This window comes from Physeter macrocephalus, chromosome 6 (assembly GCF_002837175.3).
Source record: "Physeter macrocephalus isolate SW-GA chromosome 6, ASM283717v5, whole genome shotgun sequence".
Classification (NCBI taxonomy): Eukaryota; Metazoa; Chordata; class Mammalia; order Artiodactyla; family Physeteridae; genus Physeter; species Physeter macrocephalus.
Window position 1 is genome coordinate 80,723,342 of NC_041219.1, and position 21,090 is coordinate 80,744,431.

Genomic DNA, 21,090 nt, shown 5'->3' on the forward strand with positions numbered 1-21,090 from the left:
CTCTACAAATGACCCAATTTTGTTCCTTTTTATGGCTGAGTAATACTCCATTGTACATATGTACCACAACTTCTTTATCCACTCAACTGTCAATGGGCATTTAGGTTGCTTTCATGACCTGACTATTGTAAATAGTGCTGCAATGAACACTGGGGTGCATGTGTCTTTTTGAATTATGGTTTTCTCTGGGTATATGCCCAGTAGTGGGATTGCTGGATCATATGGTAATTCTACTTTTTGGTTTTTTAAGGAACCTCCATACTGTTCTCCATAGTGGCTGTATCCATTTACATTCCCACCAACAGTGCAAGAGGGTTCCCTTTTCTCCACACCCTCTCCAGCATTTGTTGTTTGTAGATTTTCTGATGATGCCCATTCTAACTGGTGTGAGGTGATACCTCACTGTAGTTTTGATTTGCATTTCTCTAATAATTAGTGATGTTGAACAGCTTTTCATGTGCCTCTTGGCCATCTGAATGTCTTTTTTGGAGAGATGTCTATTTAGGTCTTCTGCCCATTTTTTTGATTGGGTTGTTTGTTTTTTGATATTGAGCTGCATGAGCTGCTTGTATATTTTTTACATGTAGCTGTCCAGTTTTCCCAGCACCACTTACTGAAGAGACTGCCTTTTCTCCACTGTACATCCTTGCCTCCTTTATCAAAGATAAGGTGACCATATGTGCATGGGTTTACCTCTGGGCTTTCTATCCTGTTACACTGATCAATATTTCTGTTTCTGTTCCAGTACCATATTGTCTTGATTATTGTAGCTTTGTAGTATAGTCTGAAGTCAGGGACTCTGATTCCTCCAGCTCTGTTTTTTTCCCTCAGGATTGCTTTGGCTATTCAGGGTCTTTTGTGTCTCCATACAAATTTTAAGATCTTTCGTTCTAGTTCTGTAAAAAATGCCATTGGTAGTTTGATAGGGATTGCAATGAATCTGTAGATTACTGTGGTTAGTATAGTGATTTTCACAACATTGATTCTTCTAAGCCAAGAACATGGTATATCTCTCCATGTGTTTGTATCCTGAACTTTACCAAATTCACTGATTAACTCTAGTAGTTTTTTGGTGGCATCTTTAGGATTCTCTTTGTATAGTATCATGTCATTTACAAACAGTGACAGTTTTACCTCTTCTTTTCCAATTTGGATTCCTTTTATTTCTTTTTCTTCTTTGAGGATATTGGTCTGTAATTTTCTTTTTTTGTAGCATCTCTGTCTGGTTTTGGTATCAGGGTGATGGTGACTGAAACTGACTTTTCAGTTAGCATTTACATTTAACATTATAAACACTATAAATCTATAATTTAATCCTCATAACTATAATTATGCTCACTTTGCAGTTAATGAAATACTTTCAGCAACTAACTTGTCAAAAGCCAGATGGCTAGTCTCTGGCAGTCTCCAAAATCTAGTTCCTTTTCATCGCTTAATCTCTTACAGGGAGACATTTCCATTTCAAATAAAAGAGCTTTAAATGAATTAACAGAAAAATAGAATGTGCCCCGATGTGGAATGCCAAGAGTTGAGACAATAAATACATTAAAGAGATTTTTTTAGAGGAAGTATTATAGTAAAGCAAATGCAGCAAGACAGAAGAAAAATGCGGAAAGTGGAAAGATTTTGGTACATATTAAAAATGTACTTAAATTATAAGTGAGGCAAGAATTAATACTGTACAGATTAACAAGTAAAACTACTACACAGGGTGAATGAACAATATTCTGGCATTTGATTCTTCATAATATTAGTCTTTAATAAAAACTTAAACTTTATTAAACTTCAATGAAATAATTCCAAGTACACTTTGTTATTACTTTTATAAAAAATATTCTTATTTCTGGAAATGAAAACTTTATATCTTAATAATGTATCAGTTTAAGTCTTGAATTTGTAAATAAATGACATATAAACGTTGTGTTATAACTACTGATTTTAATATGCACTTTACACTGGAGTATTATCTCCACATATATGAAGTTTCATAAACGTATTTAATCTTAAAAGGTCATTATCCATTTTACATACTTTTAAAGAAACTATGCTATTTCCATCTGAAGCCTTAAGCAGCTACTTATTTCCACAAGTTGAAAAGAAAGTCAAGAAATAAATTTTATGTGAAATAATTGTTATGATAACATTAATTCAAATTTTTTAAAGTAAAAAAAAAAAGAAAAAAAACTCTCCATTTTATAACTGTTTAAATTTTGTTCCTTACTAAGAAAGGTTAAGTTTTACTTTTAAGTAAGGTGGTACCAGTAGCTATTTGCTATTAAAATTTCCTAATATGAAAGGACTATTTTAGTGTCTAAAATGGACAAATATAAATAGCTAAAAATATAATCTAGTCATAGGAGTAGAATCATTAATTAATCATGTTCTAAACTTTTAAGACAACACTCCAATTCCTCTCTTAATATTTTCTGCAGTTAGAGGTTTTGAGATCAGATTGCACTGTCTTATTTTTACTGTGAGAGGGAAATAAGATAAAAACAGAAGCACCAGATCACATACACTAATACGGCAACTCTGGTCAAAATACAGCCTATGTTCAATACAGTCTATATACAGTGCTAAAAAATCTCTCCAAAGAATAACTAACTATAAATACATGTTATACCTGGAACCAAATTCTTTTATAGTAAATGTGGGAGCCATCTGCAATTGGTAGAAACACAAATAATATTTTATCTCATATGAGAAAATTACTTTTGATGAATTACATTAAAAGATACCATGTAAAATACAAACCAGATTACAGGAGGATATTTCCTTTTAATCTTTTGCCTGTGGATATACATTTTTAAATATAAGAGAACACACTACACTGCAATTGTGGATATCCAGTGTCTTCAATATTTCACTATTACACTACAGTGCACGTATCTTGTTACTACTGAAGTAAGGAATTAGTGTTTTAAATCTTCTTGATACATATAGCAAACTCTTTTCTACGAAAGTTGGACTAATACTCCAACCACTCAAACAGAATCCTTACAAGAACAGACACCATCACTTAACTTTTCCAAATGAGACTGAGGTGGGGGAAAGTGGATGGAGTTGTTTATGTTTTTAATTTACATATCTCTAGTTAGTAGTGAACTTGAACATTTAAAATGTTTGTTTTAATTCTCTTATTTTCATTGCCCAGCTGCATCATTTACCTATTTTCCTAGTTGTCTTAAAAAATTTCTCACTGATTTTTATGAGCTTGATATACTAAGAATATCTGCCCTTCCTTTGTCATTTGTAGCAAGAATATTTTCCATTTATTTGCTATTTATTTATTTATTTTTTTGCGGTACGCGGGCCTCTCACTGCTGCGGCCTCTCCCGTTGCGGAGCACCGGCTCCAGACGCGCAGGCTCAGCGGCCATGGCTCACGGTTCCAGCCGTTCCGCGGCATGTGGGATCCTTCCGGACCGGGTCACGAACCCGTGTCCCCTGCCTCGGCAGGCAGCCTCTAAACCACTGCACCACCAGGGAAGCCCTGCTTTAAAATTTTTAATATGCCTGACAATTAAAATTTTAATTTAAAGTTTTAAAGAGAAATAGCAATCCAACTTTTCCAATAGCATTTCCTGGATAATCTGCCCATTCTCCATTAGTCTAGGATACTTTCTGATCACGTTACATTCTTTTATAGATAAAGGTCTGTTTCTGGGCTCTCTTTTCTATTCCATTGATCTGGAGGTATATTCTTGGGTCAGTACTATGCTGTTTGAATTCTTATATCTTTATAACAGGTTGTGGTATTCAGTAGGATTAATCCTTTCTCATTGTTTTTCCTTTCCAAAGTTATTTTGGCTATTCTTATATATTTATAATCCAGATGTATGTTAAAATTAGAATCATTTTGTCAAGCCCCACCTCTCCATAAGAATTTTAAGGGAACATTAATTAAACCTATAAATTCAATTAACGGTGCTTTTTAAAAGATTATTTCACGAATAGTTTCAGTCCTTTTGAATTTACCCTTTGGAATAATCAGATGCCATTTATGAACTGGACAAGTAGTGTAAATATTTACATAAATCCTGTAAACCTAATACCTAAACTACAATGTATATATCCAAGAAGTAAAAGGACAATAATCATCTCTGGATTAAAATTCTTCCCATAATTGAATGGACTAATTATAAATAAAGTTTTCTTTTATCCTTTTATATAAAACCATGCCAATTTTCAAGGTAATACATCCATGTCAGACGTTATAGTGAATCCCAAGTGGCTTTGAATCCTTTTTCTTATAGCAATATGGCACACATTTTCATGTAATTTTTGTAAATCCTAAGATTCTGAATATTATTCCTGATGGAGGAAGGGAATTGTTTCTCCAAACTTTTTCAGAAAAAGTAATTGCCTTTTTGATAAACATAAAAATTTGTATGTTTTCCAGTTGAGAATCACTGATAAACTTTTAAAAAACACTATTGTCTGTGTTGTCTACACTATTGTCTGTATTGTCTGTGATTACATGTCTAGTTCTAAAATGACATCTGAAATTTATACTGTTCCTAAAAATTTGAATTCTAACAGACTTGTATATATATTTCTATAGTGTTTAGAATATGAAATTCTGAAAGTGCTTTATTTCTCTTTTAGTAAATTATTGTAGTATATATATTAAATCAAGAAGTTTATACATCTGCTTGCTTTCTTGTGAAGTTACTCCTTGAAGAACTGACCAGTGATTTAAAAGAAAATCAATTTTAATGCATTAAGACTTTTATCCTAAATTTTAGATACAAGAGATTTTTTGCAACCACAATAGGGCGATCAATTAAACAAAGAGTTTTTAAGATTCAGTGCTTACTTTCTGTTGTTGATGTTGTTATAATTATTTGATAGAGATGAAGGAGAGATCTTTGGTAAAGTTGAAAAATTGGATGCACCTGGGGACCTTTAAAAATATGAAAATGTTAAATTAGATAAAAAATGCTGAATTTTGAAATTAATTATGAAATAAAGAAAAGAACTACAGATGACAATGTATGTAGTAAATGAATGCTGGAGAACAGATTTATGAGCAAAATCACCATATACCCTTTGGTTTTCAATTTCCAATGTATTTGTTCATATAAAAAATAATAGTATATAAGGGAATTATTTTCAAAGGAAATTTATCAAATTAAATATAAAACTTGATATTATTCTTATAAATCTACTAATGCAATACACCCAGTTCTGAGTTCAGGTAACCATTATTAATATTTTACAAGCAATAATTTCCTTAAATCAATGGAATTAAAATATTAATTTTTAAAGGAAGCATGTAAAAGAAATCCACTCTGTGTCTCAGTAGGTACTATGGCATTCCAATTATATACAACACAGACACAGATATCATAGATTTTACCAATTTTTAAAACTGTAAGGCAAGAGGGATGAAATAGCAAAGAGAATTCCAAACATGATCCCAAGAAGTAATTTTTGGCCAAGGTTATCCCTGCAAAAACTGAACAGATACAAATCTCACTATTACACACCTCACTAATTCAGAATGTTTTTGGAGAAATCTAAATTACTAATGGCTTTTAATCAACAAATATGCTTTATAGGCACGATTTATAGTAAAAAATCCATTATATAGGAATGATTATTTTAAAGTAGTACTTAAAAGTCTCTAAAAGATTTAATTTCCCTTGTAATTTTGTATACAATTTTAATTTACTAGGCAACATCTAGGCCACGGGCTGTAAGAGGCTAATACTTTCAGTCCAGTATCTCATTCATCATAAATTCTAAATTAGTGAGGCCCAAAGTGATTACTGTTTAAAAATTATTTTATTTCCTCTACTCAGGTGCTAATGAACAGCAAAATGGTCATTGGTAGGAAAGTGTAATCTACAAAATTTGCTTTTAGGTAATTTGGATTTTGCTAAATTAAGTGGTGGGTAATAAAATTTCTTACATATAAAATTTTATTTAACTTTTGAAGTTTTATGTATTACGAAATATTGGTAAAATTTTTTTCTTCATTTTAAAGGAGAGTTTTTTTGTTGTTGTTGATGCAGGTTATATACAGATAGATTACATTAAGTGGGACTTCTATTTAGCTGCCTTTCTGATGGAAGACCCTTACAAGATTTTATTTAACTGTACTAAGCTCAAATCAAAAAATACAAGCAACCAAGTTTTAATATAAAACAAGGGAGAAAACAAATTTAAAAGGTAATTTTAATATACTAATATTTTAAGGTACTAATTTTAAGATATTAATAGAATTAATATTAATATAGAAGTATTCTGGCATTTTCTACCTTTGTGTTAAGAATGCTAACTTAGGAAAACAATCTAAAAACACCGAGACTGACTTATAATCAATTAAGGAGGTTAATTTTTCAAAATGTGATCCATCTGAGTACAATTTAATTCAATTCACAACTTTTCAGGTATACAGATAGAAACTGAAATATTCCTCTGAATTTTACTTATAGTAAAAATTATGAAAATAAAGATTACTTTATTTATAATATGTATATTTATTACATATTATATATGGCTGAGGCATATATATATATTGTTTTCCCTTTTTCTGCCCATCTGTGGCCTTTTTACTATTCATTAGCAACTCTATCCCAGAACAGTATTAGAATTTTCTATGAAATTCATTAAAACACTCAAACATTTATTAAATGATTACATTATGCCTTGCCCTTGTTAAGTACTAGGAGTACAAAGAGAGACAGTTCCTGATCTCAAATAGCTCATACTCTAATAGGGGAAAATGATACAAGCAAAATAACTATAAAACAGTATAAATCCTAAAACAAATTTTAAAATTATTAACAAAAAGTCAAATTTTGTGGGTAGTAACATGAAGTGATTTTAAAACGATGTGCGCAGTTGAAGGGGTAGGTAGAAACTGGAAAGTGAGAGTACTCCAGGTGGAAAGAATAGCATGTGAAAATGTGTGGGACTATAGAAAGCATGATGTGTTTAGGGAATTACCAATGAATTGGCTGAAAGAGTAGGGTGTAGTGATAGGAACAGAGGTTAGTAAGGTAGGTATGATAATGAAGAACCTTTTTATGTTCTCTGAAGGAATTTGGATTTTATCCAATTGTGCTGTGGCATGTTGAAAGATTTTAAGAGTATCACGTAATCAGATTTGTATTCTAGAAAGGTAACTCCTGAGGAAGAGAAAGAGACTGAAGATTGGAAGAGCATTTAGGAGACTATAAAAATAACAAAGGTGAGAAGTAATAAAGGCTGGGACTAAGACAGTGGAGTGGGCAAGGGCAACATGTCTTGGAGGTTTAGGAAGCAGTTCTCAAAGTACAGCCCATGGACACTGAGGGGGATACAAGATCCTTTCAGGGTACCTGTCCATGATCAAAACTATTTTCATAAAAACACAAACGTGTTATTTATTATCTGACCTCCTTCACTATACAAAAACAATGGCAGGTAAAACTGCATAGTGCCAAGGAGGTAGCCGTGAAAAAACTGTAGTATCATGGATTCAAAATAAGAGAATTTCTTTAGGAGATAGTTATCAAAAAGAAGTATTAAAGAGAGGTCAAATAAACTAGGTTTAAAAAAAGTTAAATAAGGACTTTGTTAAATTCTGAATATGTGGTAAGGAATGGTAAGCACTGCCTTTTTAAAGAAGTTGGCTATTAGAAGAAAAACTAAGTGGTATTCAGAGGAAGCTGATGGTCTTGTTTTAAAAGATGGGAGAGATTTGTTTATATCTATAGGTTAGCAAGGAAGATGAAACTGGAAAAGAAACAAAAGCACGAACTAGTGTTAACTGAGTGTCTACTATACGTGTGGCAGTATGCTAGGCATTTATATGTATAGGAGAGAGGAGATAACGAAGGAAAAACGAGGTCTAGGAAACACTGAGATAAATACTATTGGTAGAAAGATTGTTCTTAAAGAGCACGGAGATCAGAGAGAGCAGGATGGATGTGGTGATCCACAGCTAAATAGAAAGTATGATAACACTCTTTACCTCCTTGTTACAGACATTATGGTTAATAGATCACTTATCTATTGTGATTCCAACTTCTGACGGAGATTACACATAGCCCAACCTAGCTAACATTTGTGGAGTTAGTGTAAGGGTTGACTAGTCAATCTGTGGATTATAACCTGAGCTCTTTAACTCTCTTTCTTTGATATAACTTGGAAATTACAGTTTATTAGCAACTTCGCACTAGTAGCTTTCTGAAGAGATGAGTGAATAAAATGCTTAGAATATTATACATAAACTAGATATTAAGCCATTTATCTAGTGTTAAACTAATTTTGGCTAGTTTGGGCTAAGTGTAATATAACACAGTGAATCGTCTCTTAACAAGACAGAAGAAGGTAAAACGTGAGTTTAGCTGAAATGATTTCATGAAGAGAGAAAATTAAACTTCATCCCTGACAAGTGAATGCAGTATTTTAATTTCCCTATTCCCAATGTTTCAACTAAAAGCCTGCAATTCCAGGCTAAGCTGAACTTTTTTTTTTTTTTTTTTTTTTTTTTTTTGTGGTACTCGGGCCTCTCACTGTTGTGGCCTCTCCCGTTGCGGAGCACAGGCTCTGGACGCGCAGGCTCAGCGGCCATGGCTCACGGGACCAGCCGCTCCGCGGTATGTGGGATCTTCCCGGACCGGGGCAGGAACCCACGTCCCCTGCATCGGCAGGCGGACTCTCAACCACTGCGCCACCAGGGAAGCCCTGAACTTCTTACTTGAACAGAAAAATACAGCTTATTCTTTGTAAGTTACCTAAATAGTCAACATACATGGAAATCTAATACCATACTGAGCAATCAAAATATGGAGAAATTAAGTCTGAATACTGACATAGCAAAAAGTTTTTTAAAACTTTTTATAGTTATTTTCAAACCTGATATAAAACAACCCGAATTTGTAAATTTTGACATTAAAAAATGAAAATTATCTTATTAAGAAAAACAAGACCGACCTTAAACTTTCACCATTTCTAACAATCATCCTAGGGTAAGTTCTTAGAGAAAGAGAAATTTAAATCTCTTGAAAAATTAAGCACTTTTACTCTTGTGAGATATAGATTAGTTCAGTTCAACAAGCATTTGCTATGTGTCTCCTCTATGTCAGGCAGGGTGTTAAATACTTAAACAAAAGACAATTTAAGGAAATTTACATATAAAGTGTTTCTCATAACCTGATTTTTGTTCCTCATTTTGACTGCTCTATATGGTATTTGACAAAACATTCCACTTAAAAAAAATAAAATTACAGTTACTTTTCTTTAACCATTATCAATCTCAACACCAAAACTGCAACCCATTTTTATTTTTGCTGTGTTATTACAGATATCTCCAAACATACACAAGTCCTCATGTACCCAATATCAGTCATTCAGCTTCAAAACTTATTAACATTCTACCACTCTTGGTTTATTTATAATCTCCTCGGCCTCCACATTCCTTCATGTTTTTGCTGGACAATTTTAAAGCAAATCCCAGACATTTATAATTTCACCTGTAAACACTACAGTATGCATCCCTAGCAGGTAAGAAATCTTTTGTGTGTGTGTGTGGTATGCGGGCCTCTCACCATTGTGGCCTCTTCCGTTGCGGAGCACAGGCTCCGGACGCACAGGTCCAGCGGCCATGGCTCACAGGCCTATCCGCTCCGCGGCATGTGGGATCCTCCCAGACCGGGGCACGAACCCGCGTCCCCTGCATCGGCAGGCGGACTCACAACCAGTGTGCCACCAGGGAAGCCCAGAAATCTTTTTTGATACTACTGTCTGTCCCAATCTAATAGTCAGTTCATGTTCACATTTTTTCCCCAATTGTCTCAAAAACTGGGTAGTTTGAATCACGATCCAAAATAAGTTCATACATATGCAGATTAATTTTAGTAACTTCAAAAGCCCTTACTGCTCCCTACCAGCTAACTTCTCTGGTTTCATCTTACTATGACAATTGTTTATTTTCCATTTGTCCTGACTTTTGTATCTATTCATATAATTAACTTTGACTTACATGTGTTACTGTAAATTGCTCAAATCCTTTTTAGAACAAACCAGGGGAAGAAGAAAGAAATAAAATAACCAATAATTATATGTGAGTACCTCTGAATCAAGCATCTATATGAGAAATGAATACTTAAGTTACATTCATTTATGCATGACATATACTATGTAAATGTCTTAATTTTAATTAAATTTGGACATGGCTTTTAAATATTGAAGCTAACACTAAGAAGCTTGACTGTGACCATGCTCTCTTTAGTAAATCTTGGAGACATAGTACTAGGTTATACATTATCTTACCACAACAGAAAGTAGGTAACTGTTTACATGAAGGAAAGATTTATTTAACCGATGTGCATTTTCAGCATTTCCAAGGAAAATCTGCATACACACTCAAGATCTTAATGAATATTAAATTGAGGAACCTCAAAGTACAGAGTTATGGGAAGTGTGTGTTTTGTACAGGCACAAGCTTTTCCTAAAAAAGATTTGGAGTTTGGACCACCAAAATAAAATAACCAGAAAAAAACAGTTTATCGGTAAATAGCAGTACACAAGAACTTCATTCTACCATTATGCTGCCTTCATCGTTAGGTGACAAACACCCAGGAAAGGATGTGTATATTTAAATAACAAACAGATTTATACACAGTTTCTTTTTCTCTCCAGGAATCCTGCCTTTCCAACCAAGTACACCTTAGTTATCTTCCTTCTTTCAGTACATTACATGATGAATTATTTACACCAGGTGTTCCATTTTCTGACTAGGTATTCATCCCCTCTTTTCCTACTATTTGTCATTCTCATCATGCTGACCCCATTTGTCAAATACACCAAATCTCTTCTGTCTCCCCGTAATTTCTGCATCATTTAGCGCTGCTTACCATTCCCTTTCTTCTAGAAGCTCTTTTTTCCTTTGGCCTCTATGACAAAACAGAATCCAAGTTTTCCTGAATCTACACGATTATCTATTTGATCTTTGTTTTATATCATTTCTTAGGGATACCCCCTTTAAGGTTTAGTATACAGTTCTTTACATTTTTAATTAGAAAATTCACATACGCCTAATATTTCTCACTTCTAGGAATATAACTCCATACCTGCAGTTCTCATTACTCTCCAAGCTTTGGCTCCCTATAATTAACTTCATCCTAGGCAGTTGTGTTTGGTTGTTCCATTACCTCAAACTTTAGAGTCTCAGAAAAAGTCATTCTATGCCTTTTTCTTTTTAAAAAAATTTTATTGGAGTATAGTTGATTTACAATGTGTTCTATGTCTTTTTCTTAATGAGACCAATAAGATAAAATGAGATGAAGCATGAAAGAAAATTTATAAAGACTCAAAATGTCCTTAAAAATGACAAGAAATTGCAGGTTTTAGAATGTTACCCTAGATTTATGGCTTACAGGTTGCATTTCAAATTGAAGACATGTTATTAATTTAAAATATATGAATATGCATGAATGACAAGAAATGAAAAACTGGCTCTTGAGCCATCCTCTCGACCCCTACATCCAAAATCACTCAATCGCCAATTTCCAGTATTTGAACAAGGTTAAAATTGGTAACAAATTTGTATACTTTCATAGAAACTTTAAGAATGCACTTTCTGTGAACTATAATAACCACTGTTCTTTTAGTACCAAAATAAAACTGTCATAACCAAATCTACTGGTTCAAATAAGCAGAGACTATCATGCTTATAAACACTTGAAAAGTCTCTGTACAGTTTATTGTTAAAATGAAGACACTTTTATCTGACAAGTTTCCTAATATGAATTTTCAATCTAATAGGTCTATCCACCATTTCTGAATCCATTTATACAGTTAACCATGCAATTACTGTATATGCAAATTGGGCTTAATAACGCTTTAAAAAATTCTAAAGTATATGCTAAGTTTTTCTACCTGTATTTAAACAGGTACAATAGCAAAACAGCTGGTGTAAAAAAAAAACAAAAACAGAGCTTCCCTGGTGGTGCAGTGGTTGAGAGTCTGCCTGCCGATGCAGGGGACACGGGGTCGTGCCCTGGTCCGGGAAGATCCCACATGCCGTGGAGCGGCTGGGCCTGTGAGCCATGGCCGCTGAGCCTGCGCGTCCAGAGCCTGTGCTCCGCAACGGGAGAGGCCACAACAGTGAGAGGCCTGCGTACCGCAAAAAAAAAAAACCCAGAATATTGCAGAGTCACCTAGATGTTTATTATTTATCCTAACTGAAAAACAGTATGCAATGGTTTTATTTATAAAGTGCTTCCTCTCTCCAAGCAGAGCACTCAGGGACAGAGTGCTGTAAAAATACTAATATGCCACTAGATTAAGTTTATACTTAGTGCTTCAGTCACCAATTTGGAATTCTGTTAATCAGAACAACACAGACGGCAGGGGGACAACATATGAGTTAAGAACTACTGGCTTAGTTTTCTATTTGATTTTTTTTTAGTCTTTCATGCCTTACCTTGTTGATTTTGGATTCTTCTCTGAATATTTTCTAGCCCATGAAAACTGCCTCTTCAGTTATCAATGATGCTTATCTTCTTCCACCAGATTTTTACTCACATGTCTCTGGTCAATATTTTTGAGCAATTAATGAAAACGTCTGAATTAAATCAACTTCTCATGATACCCTCATAAGAATTTTTACTTATTTCAGGAGAACAGCAAAATTTGGACCTTTTTATTTCCATAATGTTAGTAATCTCAAAGGCATTCTTTGAGATAGTTATACCTAAATGAAACCATACAGAAAAAAATTAATAGTACAATTTAGTCAATTAATAAAGTTGTACTGCTTCTGAGGAATAAGGCGTTAACATTAAACAAATTTCCTGGAAAGTAAGGGATAATCTATTGATTAGGTTTCTCCTCTCTTCAGGAACACCCAGGATTCTACAATTATTCTACTTTAAAATAATTTTAAAAAAATACAAGATGTAACTAGCCACACATCTCCAATTGAATAATCAGACTATCCACCCTATGCCAACATCTTTGGAAAATAGTCAAATTTAACAGAATAGAAAAAAAGTTAGAGTGGTTTAAGCTTTACTATGGTATCATTAGAAAATATCACGTTTTTGAGAGGTTTTAAGAAATGAGATGCTTAAGAACTAGATTAGAAATGCACGTTCTGAAAAAACTAAGCATTTTAATATTTTAAAAATACAGCATGAATATAGATGAAAAATTCAAATTATAAATTGATATCTAGCAGAAAAATCCAGATAGAAAACTTTTGAAAATTTTTTAGGTAGGTTCTTAGGTTTCTAATATAGATTTTGGGTTGTCTCAGGGTATATACATTTTTATAAATAGGACTACATGGTTTTAAACAAAATTGTATTTTACGCCTAACATTTTTTTTTTAAATATTTAGCATTTCTTCAGATGAGGCTATATGGTCTCCATTCTGATAAAAATGGGCCTAGGGACTTCCCTGGTGACACAGTGGTTAAAAATCTGCCAGCCAATGCCGGGGACACGGGTTCGAGCCCTGGTCCGGGAAGATCCCACATGCCACGGAGCAACTAAGCCCGTGCGCCACAACTACTGAGCCTGAGCTCTAGAGCCTGCCAGCCACAGCTACTGAGCCCACGTGCTGCAACTACTGAAGCCCGCATGCCTAGAGCCCGTGCTCCACAACAAGAAGGCTGCACGTGGCAGGGAACACCCAACGCAGCCAAAAAAAAAAAACAAAACCCAGCCTAGTATGATTTTAGGGCCTTCAGAACAATTAATTTCTTTGTTTTCAGTAGTATAGAAAAGTCAGACACTTAGATACATGCTTTCTCTTATTGAACATATGCCTACTGTAGTGGTGTGGTTTTTGTTTTTTTGAAACTGGTATTATTTTTATTTATAAAGAATTATTTTTATTTGTCTGTTTGGAAAACCACTAACATTTTTCACTTTAGAAAACATTAAATAATAAACAAGATGTTCTACAGTACTTTGGATAACTTCTTCCATCAGTGCAGTGCAATGCATTATTGGCACTTAAAAGTGAAACTTTCTATTATTTTCCCCTTTCATCTCCAGCTGTGCAGTTATATGACCAAAAAGGAAATGAATCATAAAATTCAGATTCCTGAGTCCCCTCATAAAGATTTATATTCTGCTGGTCTGGGGGAGGACTCTGGAAGCTGCTGCCTATGGGGGTTCACATAATACATATTAAAAAACGTTATCTACAGAATGTCTCAAAGTGTGATACTTAGACCAACAGCATTAGAATCACCTGTGAGCTTAGTAGAAATGCAAATTCATGAGCCCTACCCAGATCTACTGAAACAGAAATTCAGGGGATGGGGCTGAGGAAACAGTGTTTTAACAAACTCAACAGGTGATTCTTCCTTCTATCACCATATTATAGCTTTTAATGATTTTTTTCCTTGGCTTTTGACACTCTAGGTAGGAAACGGTTATGTGCTAAGCAGTATGAGCACTGGACAGACCCCAGGTTAGTGATGTTTATTAGAACTAGCATCTTCATACCATGTTGAGGATGAGGGGTTGTCTCCTGACAGATATGATGACAATTCTAAGCATATAAAACAGGCTGTTCTGTATCTTAATAACTTGAAGTTTCTATCTTGAGGAATTTAAAATTACATGCCTTCTGCTGGAGTTGAATTTGTCTAAGTTACATCTGCTTGTAATGTAACTTCAATGAACACACAGAATTCTACTTTTTTTTAAAAGATGCCATTTACCCAAAAAAAAGAATTTGCATCCTTACTTCAATTATATACATATAAATAAATGTTAATTCCTCAAACTTTTTTAATCTGTACTATTTTCCTCCACTACAGGTGTTTTCTCAATGTTCTTGAATATTATAATTTTACATAGTATGTTCTAAGTTTACCTAAATGGTACTGAGTGAAATCTCATTTTGTTTTTATTTTTTCTCTCAACTCTATGTTTTAAAGCTTATCCAGTTTCAAAGATCTCACCACTGTTACTTCTATCTGCTGCACTGGCATTCCACAGTATATCACCATCATTTTTCTTATTCACTCTACCAGAGATAGATACTTAGCTAGGCTGTCTTCAAATCCCCACTACGACAAACAACGCAGCTACAAAGATGTATATTCAGGGACCTGTGTGAAGAATTCCGCCGAGTGATGGGTCAGATGGTTAAGCATTCCTGATTTAATTAAACACTGATATATAGCATGCTACTAGTTTGTACTCCCACCATCAGTACATAAGACTTCTCCTACAACCCTCCGAACACTTTTTATTAGCACCGTTTTAAGTTTTTGTCATTCTGATGGCTATTAGATTGTATCTCATGCTTTAATTTTTCTGATTACTAGTGAGTTTGTATATCTCCTCAGCTACCTGTCAGCACTTGGGCTTCCCCTTCTTTAAACTATTTATATCTTTTATTTTTTAAAAGCTTGTTTGCTTTGTTTCTGTTAATTCACAGCAGTTTTTGTACACCGTGGGTATTATTCTCTTGTAGGTTTTAGATTTTCTAAAACTGACATTTGACTTTTAACTTTGTATATGGTTCCTTTAACAGAAATACTTAATTTAATGCAATCAAACATTAATTTTCGCAGTATGTTCTGTGATCCCTAATTCACAGATATTCTCCAAAATATCTTATTAGCTTTAAAGCTTTACATTTCTTATTTGAGTCTTTAGTCCTTCTGGAGTCTTTGTATGTAATGTGTTAAGGCAGTGATTCTGCTTTCTTTCCTCCAAATAGTTAGTACTCCTAATAAAATCTAAGCACTAAGTATATATATGTCCATGCTACCTATCTGCTTTAAGCAACTGTTTTTCACTGCCTAGCAGTGCCACTTACCATACATACAGGAGTTTTTCTTAGCTCACTAGTTTATTCCAGTCTATTTGCCTTTCTTTTGCTAGCATCATAGTGTTTTTATTACCATAGTTTTGCAGTAATTCTTACTATCTAGTAGGTAAACACTTCCCTTCCTCCTCTTTGTCAAAACTGACTTAGCTAATCCTGGATCTTTATTGGAATATGCTAATTTTAGAATGAGTTTCTGAAGTTTCTCATACACACAAACAGAGGGAAAAAAAAGGTCAGGATAGAATTCTGTTTTTGTTTCTGTTTTTTAAAATTTATTTTATTTCTTTCTTTTTGGCTGCTATGGGTCTTCGTTGCTGCGTGCAGGCTTTCTGTAGTTGTGGCGAGCGGGGGCTACTCTTTGTTGCGGTGCGCAGGCTTCTCATTGCAGTGGCTTCTCCTGTTGCGTAGCACAGGCTCTAGGCGTGAGGGCTTCAGTAGTTGTGGCACGTGGGCTCAGTAGCTGTGGCTCGCAGGCTCTAGAGCGCAGGTTCAGTAGTTGTGGTGCACAGGCTTAGCTGCTCCGCAGCATGTGGGATCTTCCCGACCAGGGCTTGAACCTGTGTCCCCTGCATTGGCAGGCAGATTCTTAACCACTGCACCATTAGGGAAGCCCCAGGATAGAATTCTGAATAGGAGGCACTGACATGATAAATTTAGAGAAACAGGCTACGTTAAGCCATATAGTACACAATAATCTTTTGTCTTTAATGAAGTTAGAATTTTTTTCCATGAAGGTTTTATGCATTCCTAATTAAGTTATTTTTTGTTATGCTATTTTCTAAGTGGGTTAGTAATGTTATATAGCAGGGTCAGGAATCCATGGCTCACAAGACAAATCCATGTTTTTTTAAATAAAGTTTTACTGGAATGCAGCCACACGCATTTGTTTACACAATGCCTACTGCTATATCAGTAGTTATAGTTGAGTCAGAGACCCTATGGCCCATAAAGCTAAAAATACTTATCTGGTTCTTCATAAAAAAGAACGTTGACCTATGGGTATGGAAAACACCTATAAATTTTTACAAATTAATCTTATATTAGATAATGTTGCTGAATTCTCTTAGTTCTAGTAGTCTGCTGATTGTTTTTGGATTTTACGTAGATTGCATCATATGCAAATAATGAATTTTATTTCTTTTTAAAATTCTAATCTTATTTGGTTTGTGTTCAAAATTTCTCAATTAAATGTTAGCTACAGATTTTGGGTTTATAGGCTTTAACAAGTTAGGAGAATTCCCTTTTACTCTTAGTTTTTTGAGAGTCTTTTCATACACTAGATACTGATTAAAAATTTTTTTTGTATTCTAATAAACTATCACTTGGCAATTTAGTTTATTAGCTAGGTTAGCAATTACTAAATTATTTATTTATTTATTGAAGAATCATTATTTTAAGGATTTCAAAACACAAATTCATAATCTCTTATCAGAAAATCTGAAATTCCAAAAGCTCGGAAAACTTAAAAAATTTTTCATAATTCACTTCAGGGCAATCTAACCTGAACTGAAATGATGCTATTTACACTCCTCTTTATCTTACTTAGTGTGGATACTTACTGAATATTAATGTGCTTAACTATAAGAGTCCCCCTGGACTCTACAAAAACAGTAAAATAATAGGTGGCACATGTACCATATTACTTCTCAGAAAGTCCAAATATTGAAATACAACTAGCCCTAAGTGTTTCTGATAATCCTAAAACCCTTAAAAATATTTCCTCCCATTCGGCATGTTGCCTTTTCACTGTTGATTGCTTCCTTTACTGTGCGGAAACTTTTTAGTCTGATGTAGTCCCTTTTGTCTATAATTGCTTTTGTTGCTTGTGCTTTTGGTGTCATATTCATGAAATCACTGCCTAGACCAATGTCATGAAGCTTTTCCCCTAAGATTTCTTCTAGATGTACAGATTCAGGTTTTGTTTTGTTTTGTTTTAACATCTTTATTGGAGCATAATTGCTTTACAATGGTGTGTTAGTTTCTGCTTTATAACAGGGTGAATCAGTGATACATATACATATGTTCCCATATCTCTTCCCTCTTGCGTCTCCCTCCCTATCTCACCCCCCCAGGTGGTCACAAAGAACCGAGCTGATCTCCCTGTGCTATGCGGCTGCTTCCTCCCACCCCTCTAGGTGGTCACAAAGCACCGAGCTGATCTCCCTGTGCTATGCGGCTGCTTCCCACTAGCTATCTGTTTTACATTTGGTAGTTTATATATTATATATGTCCATGCTACTCTCTCACTTCATCCCAGCTTACCCTTCCCCCTCCCCGTATCAGGTCTTATTTTTAAATCTTTAAACCACATATCTGGTAAGGGGTTAATATCCAAATATATAAGAAACTCATTACAATTCAACAGCAAAACCCCCAAATAACTAAATTAAAAAATGGGCCTGAGACTTCTTTGAATAGATACTTCTCCAAAGAAGGCATACAGACAGGTAACAGGTATATTAAAAAGATGTTCAACATCAGAAATCGTTGGGGAAATGCAAATCAAACCACAATGAGATACCACCTCACACTTGTTAGGATGCCTATTATCAAAAGAACAAAAGATAACAAGTACTAGCAAGAATGTGGGGAAATTGGAACCCCTGCATACTGTCGGTGGAAATGTAAAATGGTGCAGCTGCTATGAAAAACAGTATGGAAGTTCCTCAAAAAATTAGAAATAGAACTAGCACATGATTCAGAAATCTCATTTCTGGGTATATAGCCAAAGGAAATGAAATCAGTATCTTGAAGACATCTGCACTCCCAAGTTCACTGCAGTATAATTTACAATAGCCCAGATAATGAAAACAACCTAAATGTCTATTGACAAATGGATAAAGAAAATATGGTATATACATATAATGGAATTTTATTCAGCCTTAAAAAAGCAAGGATATCATGCCACATGTGATAACACTGATGAACCTAAGGGACAGTATGCTTGGTAAAGTAAGCCAATCACAGACAAATACTGTATTATTCCACTTATATGAGGCTATGTAAACTAGTCAAACTCCTAGAAACAGAGAGTAGAACGGTGGTTCCCAGGGGCTGGGGGAAGGGAGAAATGAGGAATTACTCTTCAACAGGAATAAAGTTTGTTATAGAAGATGAATAAATTCTAGAGATTTGCTGTACAACAATGTCCCTACAGTTAACAATACTGTAAGTGCACACATTTAAAACTTTGTTAAGAGGCCAGATATCAAGTTATGTTTTCTTACCACAATTAAAAAAAAAGTTAAAAAGGTTTCTAATCACTCATTTACCATCAAAAGCAATTCTTATACTCCTTTATCTCTACTTGTGCTGTTATATTCTAAAACACGTATCTAAATAAATAAAATATTGCTTTCACGATTAGCTTTAAAATATCTGTTGCTTTCACATCAGATTCATTTTGATAAAGAGCATTCTTTTAACAGATACTTTTAAAAATACCGCAAAATGCTTGAAAAATATTAAACAAAATGTTTAATAGTGATTTGATTGTATTAGACAATGCACCATTACATTTATAACGTATTTATACTGTACCTTATTCTAAAAGAGATTAGAATTGGAAGGCTTTTAAATTACAGCATATTCATTTAAGTGCAAACTTAGATAACTTCTATACGAAAATAAAATATTAAAATATAAAGAAGTTATATATATTTACAATTGCAATATACAATTAGGTTCTTCTATCATTCTGGATTTTATTATCTGAAATCAAAGCTTAAACATCATGCATTGAGCCATAAAAAGTGGGAGCACTTACTTAGGAGTAGAAGGACCCCTTGGCCATGTTCCGTCTTCATTCTTCTGTTCTATCACTAACACCTGCAAATAAGACACAATAAAAGAGTGTTTTTCCTTAACCGTGAAGTTAAAATAGCTTTAGAAGATTAGCTGTATATGCTAAGAAACTAAAGTAACTCTGCGATGACTTAAAGGACACAGGAGACAAGGTGAAGAGGTATTTGCATTTTGATTCCAAAGCTGGCCAAGGGAGATAAAGAGACCTTAAATATAAGAAGTCAGCAATGACGGTCAGAAAGAAAGAAGGTAAAACACTACACGGAAAATCATTGGTTCTATGACTTTAAGTATAAAAAACTAGATGCAATATAAGTTCCTTGAGTTTAGGGCACATTTTCTATTTCTTTTCTATTTGTAACTTGTAAAAGTACTGTGCAAAAAACAGATGCTGAATAAACGGTTATAGTTGTTGTTAAACATACTGATGTCTCAGTCAGCTATTATTATGCAAATACTGAGGAACAGTGGCAAAGATAATCCCAAATTACAGAGTATACATAATTACACATAATTTGTTTGGGGCTTTGAAATTTGTCTTCATTTACATTATAAAATTATAAAATCTTTTAATATATACACGATAGAGCCACGTGTGCGAGAATCAGACTGAAGTTCCCTACTGCAGCATGGTCAGGGTAGACAAAAAACACCTCTAATAAATGAAAAGTACAGGCTAAGGTGAGCTATACTTTATTTTAAAACATCCCAGAATCTTTTTTCATATGTTTCAGTCTAAAAAAGAAGGCTTTCTTCTAGTTTTTAGTAGGGGCAAGTCTGTGCAAAGAAGAAAAACTAACCAAAATAATTAAATTAACAAAAGAAATATGTGATCATCTCAAGTTAATATCTAAATTTCCACAGGAAAACTATAATATAGAAAACATGCCTTGAAGAAAATTCAAGGCATTAAAAATTTGCATATATTCTACATATTCAGTTTCATTAACTCTTGTTTCTTAAAATTGCAATTTTGTAACCTGTTCTGTATAATCTTAGTAATATACTTTTATGGACTACATGTTTCAGGCAATTCATAAGCTGGCATTTGGATCTTAACCATGTAAAATGTAAGCCTGATTCAGAACACATATAACAATGAAATAGCGATTTAAAAAACTCATGGAATCTTGCTGTTGGAAAGAGTATGCTAATTAAAATACTAAAGTTGTCTTTTAAAAGAAAAACAGTTGTTTCCTACATTCAAAAAACACATATGAGGGACGTCCCTGGTGGTCCAGTGGTTAAGACTCTGCACCCCCAGTGCAGGGGGCACGGGTTCCATCCCTGGTCAGGGAACTAAGATTCCCGCATGCCACATGGTGCGGCCAAAAAAACAAACAAAAAAACACACACACATGAAGTATATGTAACATATAATGAATAAGTGCACTGTATACCTGCCATCCTGATCCCTCCCTGATCATATTTCTCTCCTTACCTACCATAGACAATTAACCATTATGCTCAACTGGCATCATTCTGATA

General features: G+C 34.1%; 1 protein-coding gene across 9 annotated transcripts in view; it reads right to left on the reverse strand.

The window, feature by feature from the left end:
* USP15 (ubiquitin specific peptidase 15) overlaps positions 1-21,090 on the reverse strand; it is a 141,571-nt gene that overhangs the window by 70,393 nt on the left and 50,088 nt on the right. For 3 of the 9 annotated variants that reach the window (XM_007105256.3, XM_007105258.4, XM_055085567.1), the window contains exons 6-7: positions 19,565-19,626; positions 4,819-4,905 (exon numbers count right to left, since the gene is read on the reverse strand). In XM_007105256.3, coding sequence (XP_007105318.1) covers positions 4,819-4,905; positions 19,565-19,626 — 149 coding nt within the window. Of the gene's footprint in view, positions 1-4,818; positions 4,906-12,423; positions 12,694-15,595; positions 16,438-16,502; positions 16,792-18,688; positions 18,853-19,564; positions 19,627-21,090 lie in introns of those variants that run through there. The other 6 variants (XR_003680306.2, XM_055085570.1, XM_055085568.1 and 3 more) reach the window with 6 other exon arrangements.